Source organism: Salvelinus namaycush, chromosome 11 (genome assembly GCF_016432855.1).
Source record: "Salvelinus namaycush isolate Seneca chromosome 11, SaNama_1.0, whole genome shotgun sequence".
NCBI lineage: Eukaryota > Metazoa > Chordata > Actinopteri > Salmoniformes > Salmonidae > Salvelinus > Salvelinus namaycush.
The window spans coordinates 33,104,417-33,117,717 of NC_052317.1; the positions used below are offsets into that span (position 1 = coordinate 33,104,417).

The following is a 13,301-nucleotide window of genomic DNA, read 5'->3' on the forward strand; positions in this document are numbered from 1 at the left end:
ACTTGCTGTTTCTTGGACATTAAAAACATTTATAATTATTTAAAACCTTTCCTTGTGGTTGATCCATACTTGTATAGACTGGAGGAAAAGGGTTTATAAAGAAGCAAAATATAATTCAGATGTACCTCTGGATCACTAGCCTACAGTATCACATCTAGGCTGTATCACATCCTGCCGTGATTGGGAGTCCCATAACATCCTGCCGTGATTGGGAGTCCCATAGGGCGGTGCACAAGGCCGTCATTGTAAATAAGAATTTGTTCTTAACTGACTTGTCTAGTTAATTAAAGGTTAAATAAAAATATAAAATACAATTTAAAAAAAATACAGTGTCTAAATCCGACAGAGCAACACAATTATTTATAGGGCAATAAAAACAATTTCATTGACTATAATTCCTGACTTAACTTTTTTATTGAGGACTATGGCACAATAATAAAATCTAATCTGTGAATGTGATTTGTAACAGGTTCCTGAAAGAGGTTTGAGGGGTGGAGAAAGCATGAAATCAATTGCTAGCCTGTATCACAACCTGCCGTGATTGGGAGTCCCATTGGGCGGCGCACAATTGGCCCAGCATCGTCCGGGTTTGGCCGGACTAGGCCGTCATTGTAAATAATAATTTGTTCTTAACTGACTTGCCTAGTTAAATAAAAAAATATATATAATACATAAATGCTACATGCTTCGTGTGTGTCCTTCACTTTCATAAGGGACCTTTTCTCCAGAGTTAAGTCCTTCTACATTCTGATATAATTTATTTAGAGACCTCTTTTTATATTCAAACGACCACCTTTGAGAGAAACTAAAACATATAAACACACACACCGCAGTCAAGAAAGTTTACTAGTCCCCCATCCCAATATCTTCCAAGTGATACCCTTCTCCCACACTACAAAATTATTTCCTCCCTTGGGATTTACGTCCCAAACATTTTGTCTAAAGACGTCTTTGTCTGCTAAGACCTCCACATGTTGTGTCCGTAGCCAAATAAACACAGCTGCCAATAGCCCTATGATCAGGAGTTCTTCTAAGAGGACTTCTAGGACCAGTGTTTTTGACAGAGATGGAGTATGTATGAGTGAGAAATGTTCAAAGAGCTTTGCTAAAATAAAATTGATTGAGAGTTGTTAATAACAAGTGTGTGTATGGCGTATATGGGAAAGTTTCCTAGTTTAACCACAGATTGAATGTTTATGCCTGACTGAGAGAGAGTTTGTGTGAGTGAGACATATTCCATGCTCTAAGCTGCGATGGCAAGAGTGAGTATGTGTGTGTGATCCTGAGTGGGTGTCATCACCACACACCAATTCCAGGCACCCAGGCTTAGTGTATTTTGCTCTTTTCTTTTTTTCTTTCATTAGCAATTGGAACCTTATAATAGGAGGAGTTCTCTTATTCTTTAGGAGCACTATGACAGAGGTAGTAGGCAGGACAACCTACCACTCCAGAGGGAAAAACTCACCATCCCCCCAGGCTAGCTCAAACTTTCTGGACCAGCCTCCATCCTACTGTGAGTGTGTGTGTGAATGCCACAGATATTCACTAACCAGTTTGTGAGGCCAGAGAGAGAGAGAGACAGAGAGACCAGTACTAAGGAGAAGGCAGGAGAGTAAAGAGCATGCTGCTATACAGGAGCCACAACTGAGACTGAGACATCGGCCCCCACAAGCCTCTAACAAGCACCAGCAGAAGAAGCAAACAACGTTGAGACGCACAGGCTGTCTTCACACATAGCTACAGGTGTGTACATACTTTTCTTTTCATGTGGCCTATCCTGTCCTGTCTGTCTTTTCTTAAACTTTGTTCAACAGATGCCTCAATGGAAAATTCCAGTTCCGGTATTGTTCAGACCAGAGATAGTTTGTAGATCCTATCTGTCATCGCCATGGGTACGTGGTTGTTTATTTTCTGTGATTGCCAAATTGGGGTCTATTATATTTAAGTAATTTATTTTGTAGAAATGTCATTACAAATGGCTTGTACTTTAATAGAAGCCTCCCAGAACTGGCACCATTCACCACAATTAATTGTTAATTTATTTATTGTAATACACTCGTGTTCTCATTTATTTTCTGTTTATTACCTCTTTAGTAGCTGCTATTAAAGGTGTATTAACTGTTATCAATGGTTTATTAACTTACAAGCGTCAGCCATTAGACAGACACTAGGTAGGGGGAAAAAGTCTGAGCAAACATCCCCCCTGGGCCTGCCAGTGAATGGACAGACACACTTGAGTCACAACAGAACAGCCAGTGACCCGCTGGCACTGGAGGGCATTCACCCAAAGACTGGCACTGTCCTCTGCTAGCCTACTGTACTGTAGGACAGTCACCGCAAGTTTGACCTGTCTGGATGCAAACCGCCCCATTAATATTGATGAGCTATTCGTCTGGCTCTGCCTGAGTAGGAAAATGTACTTTGGATACTTTTTTTTATAAGTCAATTAAAAATGTAATGCTCTGACTGTGGCTGACTTGATGAAGACCAGCAGGCCTAGGGTGTTAGCGACAGACACATATAGCAGTAATAACACACTATTAGATGAATAGTCCTGTGATTCTCATACTGAGCCTTTTGTGTAAACATTGTCACTTATCTGCGACCTGAGTCTGAGTCTGTAATTGGGGTTTGGGACTAACTTTTAAGAAGGGTCAATCACCGAAGCCAAATTATTGAGAGTGATCATGAATGAGTGTTTTTACTAAAAGAAGGAGAGAGACAGAGAGAGCTGATGGCTTATGCTCAAGAACCAAGTCTCAAATTCTAATATCACTTTCTAAATCTCTCCTCCAACTTTCCTTAAAACTATTCTTCATCTGTTAGTCTGTATTTGGGTGTTTTTGATTTGATTTGTCTGAAAGCCTGACACAAAGGAAATGTATGGATTTCCAGTGCTGTACTGGTAATGATAAATAACTAAATCAATAGTACATAAATAAAGAAAATGTTATGTTGTCTACTGCTCAAAGTCAGGCAGCAAAACAATGTTTCTCTCTCTTGATAGTGACAAAGGGAACAATTTTGTCACCACAGCCATTTTGGTTTAGGTAATGCTGCCACCATCCTCCCATTAAGTATTGTTGGAACGGGACCCTTCAGAATATTATTAGAATATTTCATGAAAGACCGCAGGCAGAAATGATTGAGTGCCCCCACTTCTTTTTCCATCCAAGAGACGGGTCCTTGCTTCCTCAGTATGTTTGAATCCAGGGGATTTGTTTTGATGGGTAGCCTATTGATGTGAAGTAGGTCATAATGTGCGCCTGTCAAAAATGTTGGATGGTTGAGGGTTATTTAACCTTTTTGGCCCACATCCTCTGCATACGCCATTCTAGTTGTGGTTTGGCCGAAGTGCAACATCAGTCTAACGTTTGGCCCGCTGTTAGCAATCTGAATGCCCGGAGGCAAGCCAAGCTATCTATTGAAAAGGAGGGGTTTTTCACTTAACATGCATTTTTTAACAGCACCCCTCCCTGCTCTCCATTCTTTGTGCTGTCAAGACCAATAAGTTCAAAATGTGAGCCTCACCTCTTAAAATAGATTCCCAGAAAACATTACTCATAAACCAGGAGATTCATGCTCACAGTCTCACACATCCAGCTCTTTAATTCTGTACCAAATTCAGCCGGTGCCAAATGTTTCCATATTTAGGCCAGCCAGGAGAAATAGGATGAGAGTCAAATGGGTCAGTCTGAAACAATCATTGTCCTCCAACTGGTGCCAAAGAGGTGCACAGGTCTTTCTGAGACTTTTTTATTTTATTTAGAATTGGGGCTACATGTTTGCCTTCCTTTAATGCCAAACAAAAATTCTCTACTTGGTTTTCAGACTTTTTTATGGAAGAGTCCAGACTTTTTCTAACTGTATACCTCCACATAATAATAATACAAAGGTTTTCTATAGCCCTTTTCTCAAATCTAAAGATACAACCTGGAAGCTTTTGGAGAAGCTTGATTAAGCAGGGGAGATGAGAACAGGAGCTAACCAAACACACCCAGAGATGGTTAGGCTCAGTAGCATGAAGGAACACCCAAGAGTAAATGAACTGAAGCCAGAATTGGAGCTGTGATAACATATTTCTGCATGCCTGCTCTGCAGTGCACACACCACTGCTAAGAATTCAACCACATATTGCCCCGCTTTCCCGTCTGTTTTAGGTGCAACAGTGACACAGCCGTCAGCTGCAGAGGAGCAGAAGAAGAGAAGAGTAACCAAGAGACTGACCATGGGGCCCAGAGCTTTATGTCTGTTTGTCCTGCTTGGGCTGTCTGTCTGGGGCAGCAGTGAGGGCCTCAGATCCCCCATCCTGACCCGGAGACGAAGGGCCCCAGAGGACACAGGAGAACCACCCAAAAAGTGCTCGTACACCTTCCTGGTCCCTGAGCAGAAGATCACAGGGCCCATCTGCGCCAGCCGGGGCCTACACACGGACAAGGATCGCGTGACCCGCCTAGACGTGGCGGCAGTGAGGGACCTGCTCTCCAAACAGAGACGGGAGATGGACAACCTGAAGCTGGTGGTAGATGTGGATGGGGACATGGTAAACGAGATGAAGCTGCTGAGGAAGGAGAGCAGGAACATGAACTCCAGGGTGACCCAGCTTTACATGCAGCTGCTTCATGAGATCATCAGGAAGAGAGACAACTCTCTGGAGCTGGCTCAGCTGGAGGGACGCATTCTCAACGCCACAGCAGAGTCCCTACGTCTGGCAGCCCGCTACCGAGACCTGGAGGTCCGCTACGCCACGCTTTCCGCCATGGTCAACAACCAGTCGGTTCTGATTGGTGCCCTGGAGGAGCGCTGTCTACAGGTGTACGGCCGGCGGCAGGAGCAGCCTCCTCAGGGCCCACCGCTGGTACAGGTAGTGCCGGAGAACATACCGGTTAGCATCCCAAGGTTCACCAACGAGATCCAGAGGGACCATAGCCGGGCGTTCCCCAGAGACAGGGGCTCCCGAGTGGGGCCGGCACCCACAGGAGGCACCCTGGAGCTCCGGACGGCTCCGCAGGGCAACTTCAGCGCAGAGGGTGGGTGGGTTGATTGATTGAGTCATTTGATAGGTTGGGTGGTTGGTGGGATGTGTGGGGGGGTGGGTGGTTGGTACCAAGGGTAAAACAGGTATTTCTAAATTAACCTCACAACCTCAGACCAATGGGTGTATGAATGGAATAACAGCAGGTTCATTTTCTTCTTAGACTGAGTATTTATTATGAAACATTTGCATATCAGCTGGAACTAGGTTTAGCTGGAACTAGGTTCACCTGGAACTAGGTTTGGTGCTGCTCACCAGAAAGAAAGACCTCGATGGAAATAAAAATGTTGTCTTGTCTGAAATCAGAAGAAAGAAAGGAAAAGCCTGTGCGATTCTACTCATCAAACAAAATTCCTGACACATTTAGAATAATAAAGCATGTGTGACTTGAAGGCAGCTCTGTATGAAAGCGAACCCTCTCCAGGACTGCTCCCTCTCATGCTAAGCATGGACAGAAGCCAGGCTGGAATGACATGGTTTCCTTCCCCTAACCACAAAGTAGCAGCACTTCTGGTTTACTTCACCACTGCTTGCTCAGGCTAATACAGACTAATACAGTAGCTACCCACCTCTATAAACTAGGAAAAGATTCATCTCACATTATACAATTTACCCACTGGGCAAAAACTGGTTAAATCAACATCATTTCCACGTAAATTCAAGGTGATGTTGAATCAACGTGGAAAACTGATTGGATTTGCAAAAAGTCATCAACGTAAAGGAACTTAGTATTTTTTTCCACCCAAAGTTGAACCTAAATCCTGATGAAATGATTTGACTGATTTCACGTTGAATTCACGTTAATTGACAACTCAACCAAATGTAAATCAGAACTAGACGTTGAAATGATATCTGCGCCCAGTGAGTCACTGTTTTTAACTGTCCACATCTTCTCTAAGACAAATGTATAACAAATGAACTGTAGTAAGAGGTAAACTAGAATAATCAATGGGTTCCAAACAAACTCACTGGTTTAGCTGCTTACATTTGGTTGGTGATTAAAAGTCTGTAACAGCTACATCCCTCCATCACTCCCTCTGTTCCTTCATCTCTTCCCCATTCCTCCATCTCTGCCTCCATCTCTTCCTTCATCCCTCCATCCATCCTGCCCCAGGTCCTTTCAGGGACTGTCTTCAGGCGCAGGAGGCTGGCCATAGCACCAGCGGTATGTACCTGCTGAAACCTGACGAGGCAGAGAGGCCCATGCAGGTGTGGTGTGAGCAGGGCCTGGACAATGGAGGCTGGACTGTCATCCAGAGCAGGAGGGATGGCTCCGTCAACTTCTTCAGGAACTGGGACGCCTACAAGGTGACAATGACAAAGACACCTCTGCCTGTCCAATCGCCTCTTACAAAACCTTTAAGCCAGAGACAACAATGGTGCCGTTATATGACCTATCCAAAGGAACTCATCTGGTCTGGTGTCTCGGGATCCTTTCCAAGGCCTGGTCCCCTCGTGTTTTCACTTATAATATAATGTGTGTTTCAGCATATTCATGCTGAAGAGATTAAGTTTGAGATTGCCACTATGAAACATAGGAAGACCCAGCAGGAAGGTATGTTCCACCGCTCAATCTCCAACATTGACGTTCCAAACCACCATAGCTCTGCTAGCTACATCCATCCAGTACATCTTAAGGATGAACTGTATCTGCGTTGGCCTTGCTTCTTGCTTGATGATTTAATTCAGCGTTCCATATAGCTCTGCCAGGCTAGCTAGCGTAGGTTTAACTGGAACTTAATAACTCTCCTCAACATAGATGAGTGGTTGTGAATCAATCTTCAACCACCAATCCACCACATATAAACACATATGCATGCATACACACGCGAACACACACACACACACACACACACACACACACACACAGCACCAGTGGAGGCCCAGGACAATCATAATTCCCGGCTGTACTACTTAATTCGCAATCAGAAACCAAATCAGACCACAGCCATTTAGTGTGAAGTGCTCTGAGGAGAACAGCCAGATACAGATTGGTCATGGTTTTTCAGCACACACAGGGGGCCAGTGTCATCACCATTAGCAGGGATTCCAACTGTTGTTTGTGGTTGAAATATGAACAATGAAAGCCCCCATTTCTAAGATTGATGCTTATTATTTTCCAGTATGGATTCCACAATGTCTTTAGTTTCATCTGTATAGCCAATTTTAATTACAGTACAGTAATTCAATGCGAATATCAAATTATTGTTTGTCTTATATATTATTTTGTCCAAAGAAGATTAATACTAACTTGCAGGAGAATCAAAAAGTAAATTAGATGATTGGCCAAGATTACTGGTCTTGTCTTCCAAAAGTACTTTTTGACAAAAGTTGATTTAGTGTTCCTTATTTTAACATTCCTCTTTTTAAACCACTCTGACTACAAAACCAATGACTCATTTTTTATCTCTGTCCCCTCCTTTCTCAGAATGGATTTGGCAACATAGACGGTGAGTACTGGCTGGGGTTGCTTGGGATCTACAACTTAGGGAAGCAGTCTGACTACAGACTTCTAGTGGAGCTGGAGGACTGGGTGGGGAAGAAGGTGTATGCTGAGTACAGCAGCTTTCACCTGGAGCCTGAGAGCGAGGGCTACCGCCTGAGGCTGGGCACCTATCAGGGAAACGCTGGTGACTCACTCAGCAGCCACAACGGCAAGCAGTTCACCACACTGGACCAAGACAAGGACGCCTTCTCAGGTGGGTCAATCAATCAAATGATACACTGTTGGCTAAACACGTAAGACATCCAGTAGGTCCTTAAGAACGCATATGAGCAAACTCAATGGGTATCTTTTAATGGACTATTTATATTCTCTCGATGCAGGTAACTGTGCACACTTCCATAAGGGAGGCTGGTGGTACAACTCCTGTGGCCAGGCCAATCTGAACGGTGTTTGGTACTCCGGTGGGGTCTACCGCAGCAAGTTTCAGGACGGAATCTTCTGGGCGGACTACGGCGGAGGATTCTACTCTATGAAGGGAGTCCGCATGATGGTCAGACCCATAGACTGAGACTAGAGAGGGAGAACCATGACCATCCTAACCCTCAACCAACACATGTACAGTACTGCCTATCTCAAACCCACTCACAGACATTGACTACAAACATTGTGTGACCTCATTGTGTGAGGTGGCATAGTATTTCACATGTGAAGCTAATTTGCAGGCAGACGACAGGTTTATCCTGCAGGCCTAGAGACCCTCAGCACTTCCTTTAGAAACTACTTGGCAGCACTAGAATTAGAGCAACGAGTACCAGACATATCAGTTACAATGGAGAAGAAATCAAAACAACTGACCTATGGTATGGCATTGATACTGTATATCCATTCTAGAGGTAAAATGTTGCCTATTTTAGAGGTGTGTAAATATCTTTAGTTATAATAACGTCTTAAGAAAGCATTCAATCTACTTTGTTCCAACTTCTCCATCTTCTGATGCTTTTATGATTTATGTACCGTAAGATATTTTTTATATGTTTGAAATAAACCAGGCGCCAAGGTGAAGCTGTAACTCATCCAACAGAAAACATTGGGTTTTCTAATCACTATATTTGTGCATCATGCATCATGTATTGCGCTTTCACAGCTGACTTATGTACTCCAGGCTGTGTGGATGTTTTTCTAATTTTACTGTTGATCAAAACAAGTATTAATGGAAAAAAAGAAAAGTAATTATGGTTTATTTTGTGTGGTTTTGGAGACTTAAAAAATGCAGACGAAGCAGAGAGTTAGTGAGAGGCATTGGAACAGCCAGCGAGAAACGCATTGCTGAAAGCCATACAGGACAGAGAGAAGGGAAGAAGAGAAGGTGAGGGGGAGGGAAAGAGAAAGAAAAGTGGAAGAGAGGGGGAGGGGGGAACTGGAATGGAATCTGTCCAAATTTCCAAGTGATCTTTTTTTCCTTTACAGAGAAATGTACATTCTTTCCATACAAAAGTGCTTGGGCTATATGTTTTTGAATATATTTCATTGAAAAAGTCACGACTCCCTGTGGTCTGTAATCACTGGTAGAACAGGCTGTATCTGGAGGGAAACCGATCCCAGAAAAGGAGACCAGCGGGTTCCTCTGACTGATTGGTCTGCAACACACGGCACACACTACATACACTGCAACACACTACATACACATCCATATCACAAAACTTGAAAGTCAATGGGAATGAATAAAAGGGACTGATTCATGACTGAATTTTTTTTTATTATCATGAGTTTTGATGCTGCCTGAACAGCCCATTATCAGCCTGAAAATGTCATCCAAATGCCACAGTAGCTGACGTTTTTCTCAATACATTGCATTCAATAGGAAAAGATGAGTGTCACAGGGTTGACGTTTTTCTCAATACATTGCAGTCATTGGGAAAACATGAGTGCCACAGGGTTGACAATTATGTCAATACATTGCATTCAATGAAAAAGATGAGTGTCACAGGGTTGTCGTTTATGTCAATATATTGGAGTCAATGGCGAAAGATAAGTGTCAACCAATTCAATCTGATGTCAATAAATTGCAGTCAATGGGAAAAGGTGAGTGTCACAGTGTTGACACGTATGTCAATACATTGCAGTCAATGGGAAAAAAATAAGTGTCACAAGGTTGATGCCTAAATGAATACATCATGTTCAATGGGGAAAGATTAGCATCACAATATGTATGCATAGAGAAAGGCATCACAGACATGACACCCTCCCCTCTCTCTCTCCCTCCCTCATCTCTTTCTCAGACAGACATATCCACTCACAGACAGAGAGAGAAAGAGAGACAGACAGACAGACAGACAGAAAGACAGGCAGGGAGACAGACAAACTCTAAACTCAACCGTAAACCTATCCATAGCTTCATGTCCATATCCCGGCTCAACCCAAATCTAGCCATAACTCTAGCCCTCCACATCTTGGCTCAGAGATGTGGACAAGAAGTTAGGGTTAGGGTTATGGCGAGGGTTAGGTTTGAGCCAAGATGTGGAAAAGAAGCGAGGGTTAGGGTTGAGGGTAGGTTTAGTATAAGCTAGAGTTAGAGATGAAGCGAGGGTTAGGGTTGAGGCTAGATTTAGTATAAACTAGAGTTAGAGATGAAGCGAGGGTTAGGGTTGAGGCTAGATTTAGTATAAGCTAGAGTTAGAGATGAAGAGAGGGTTAGGGTTAGGGCTAGGTTTAGTATAAACTGGAGTTAGATATGAAGCAAGGGTTAGGGTTAGGGCTAGGATCAGTATAAACTAGAGTTAGAGATGAGGTGAGGGTTAGGGTTAGGTTTAGTATAAGCTAGAGTTAGAAATGAAGCGAGGGTTAGGGTTGAGGCTAGGTTTAGTATAAACTAGAGTTAGAGATGAAGAGAGGGTTAGGGCTAGGTTTAGTATAAACTGGAGTTAGATATGAAGCAAGGGTTAGGGTTAGGGCTAGGATCAGTATAAACTAAAGTTAGAGATGAGGTGAGGGTTAGGGTTAGGTTTAGTATAAGCTAGAGTTAGAGATGAAGCGAGGGTTAGGGTTAGGGTTGAGGCTAGGTTTAGTATAAGCTAGAGTTAGAAATGAAGCGAGGGTTAGGGCTAGGTTTAGTATAAGCTGGAGTTAGAGATGAAGCAAGGGTTAGGGCTAGGTTTAATATAAGCTAGAGCTAGAGATTAAGCGAGGGTTACGGTTAGGGCTAGGATCAGTATAAACTAGAGTTAGAGTTGAAGCGAGGGTTAGGTTTAGTATAAGCTAGAGTTAGAGATGAAGCGAGGGTTAGGGTTAGGGTTGAGGCTAGGGTTAGTATAAGCTAGAGTTAGAGATGAAGCGAGGGTTAGGGTTAGGGCTAGATTTAGTATAAGCTAGAGTTAGAGATGAAGCGAGGGTTAGGGTTGAGGCTAGGTTTAATATAAGCTAGCGTTAGAGATGAAGCGAGGGTTAGGGTTAGGGCTAGGTTAAGTATAAGTTAGAGTTAGAGATGAAGCTAGGGTTAGGGCTAGGTTTAGTATGAGCTAGAGTTAGAGATTTAGCGAGTGTTAGGGTTAGGGCTAGGTTGAGTTTAACATAGAGTTAGAGATGAAGCGAGAGTTAGGGTTAGGGCTAGGTTTAGTTTAAGCTAGAGTTAGAGATGAAGCGAGGGTTAGGGCTAGGTTTAGTATAAGCTAGAGTTAGAGAAGAGGCGAGGGTTAGGGCTAGGTTTAGTATAAGATAGAGTTAGAGATGAAGCGAGGGTTAGGGTTGAGGCTAGGTTTAGTATAAGCTAGAGTTAGAGATGAAGCTAGGTTTAGGGATAGATTTAGTATAAGCTAGAGTTAGAGATGAAGCGAAGGTTAGGGTTAGAGCTAGGTTTAGTATAAGATAGAGTTAGAGATGAAGCGAGGGATATTGTTAGGGCTAGGTTTAGTATAATCTAGAGTTAGAGATGAAGCGAGGGTTACGGTTAGGGTTAGGGTTAGGTTTAGTATAAGATAGTTAGAGATGAAGCGAGGGTTAGGGTTAGGGCCTCAACCCTTGACATAACCCTAGCCTTCATCCAATGAACAATTAATACATCCCCCCACTATATGGTAGAAAAGTAGGCCCCACTTGAAGCCCGACCTTTACTTAATGTGCTTTCGAGGCTACAAACAGAATTTACTCATGGGATCGTTCAACAGACACTCCCAATGAATGCAAGCCTACATCTGACCAGGTGAAATTAACTCTTCACAGTGAAAACTTGGTCTCACAGAGAACAAGGCTGTTCTTCTATAGAAAAGCATTACCTACAGCCCTCACATAACCATGATGCCCCCGCGATTGAGCTAGCTAACCGTCTTTGCACACAACCAATCATGACCTTATAGAGATGCCCTGTGTTTAGGTTCAGCTTCCTGTGTCCTCCTTAATTAATCTTCAACATGGTCCTTTATTCTCTTCCTGCAGTTACACAAAAACACTGTCTTCCATCCTCTAGAATGTTCTATTCTTAATGTAAAGATTTGCATTGTTAAAGAAGGTCCATAGGGGCCATACATTCAATTTTACAGAAAGTAACTTAATTGGGGTCATATGTGCGGTTTCAAAGGTTTAAAAAGGTTTAATCTTCCCAAATTGTAGATAATTTGTGACCGCGGGACCCAGCCTATGAACTTTGAAGTTAATAGACTCAAAAGCATTTTTGACCTCCATTGAACACAATGATCTTGCAGTTCTAGAAACTAAGAGCCTTGTTATGATTCCACTTGAAACTGTCTGTATCTGCCTGCAAGTCTGTCTGCATGTCTGTGGTTGTTTGTCGGAGTATGTCTGTCTGTTTGTGGGAGTGAGTGAGGGAGAGAGAGAGAGATGAGAGAGAGCGAATGGTGGGGGGAGGAGAGAGAGAAAAGGGGGAGAGTAAGGAAGGGGGAAAAAGGGGGGAGAGAGAGAGAGGGGTGAAGGAGGGGTGGGAAGGGAGAGGAGGGAGAGAGAGGGGATAGAGAGAGTAGAGGAGGGGGAGGCAGGGAAAAAAAGGAGGTAGAGAGAATGGAGGGGGGAAGGAGAGAGAGAAGGGGGAGAGTGAGGGAAGGGGAGAGAGAGGGGGAGAGGGTGAAGGAGGGACGAGGAGAGAGGAGGGAGAGGGAGATGAGAGGAGGTGGAGGAAGGTAAAGGAGGGGGAGAGAGCGATGGAGAGAGAGAGACAGAGAGGGTGAAAGAGGGGGAAAGGGGGTGAAAGAAGAGAATGAGGGGGATAAAAAAGAGAGTGGGAGAGAGACAGACAAGAGATCAACCCTGTGACACTAATATTTTCCAATTGACTCCAATGTATTGAGAAAAACATCAGCCCTGTGGCACATCTATTCACATTGACTGCAATGTACTTAGAAAAACATCAAACCCATGACACATATATTTTCCCATTGATTGCATTGTACTGAGAAAAACATCAGTTACTGTGACCTTTTTGCTAAAACATGCCAGGATGACATGTTCCTTTGATATCATGTTGGTCTCAAGAATCATTGATACATAGTATATATAACTACACTGCTCAAAAAAATAAAGGGAACACTAAAATAACACATCCTAGATCTGAATGAATGAAATATTCTTATTAAATACTTTTTTCTTTACATAGTTGAATGTGCTGACAACAAAATCACACAAAAATGATCAATGGAAATCAAATTTATCAACCCATGGAGGTCTGGATTTGGAGTCACACTCAAAATTAAAGTGGAAAACCACACTACAGGCTGATCCAACTTTGATGTAATGTCCTTAAAACAAGTCAAAATGAGGCTCAGTAGTGTGTGTGGCCTCCACGTGCCTGTATGACCTCCCTACAACGCCTGGGCA

At 43.2% G+C, this 13,301-nt stretch overlaps 1 protein-coding gene across 1 annotated transcript; it reads left to right on the forward strand.

Moving 5' to 3' along the window:
• Positions 1-1,567: 1,567 nt before the first annotated feature.
• Positions 1,568-8,830, forward strand: LOC120055620 (angiopoietin-related protein 1-like). Its single transcript, XM_039003505.1, has 5 exons — positions 1,568-1,743; positions 4,161-5,030; positions 6,150-6,343; positions 7,464-7,734; positions 7,862-8,830. Exons 2-5 carry the CDS (start codon positions 4,229-4,231, stop codon positions 8,047-8,049), a joined length of 1,455 nt encoding a protein of 484 aa, XP_038859433.1. The 5' UTR covers positions 1,568-1,743; positions 4,161-4,228; the 3' UTR covers positions 8,050-8,830.
• The last annotated feature ends 4,471 nt before the right edge of the window (positions 8,831-13,301 follow it).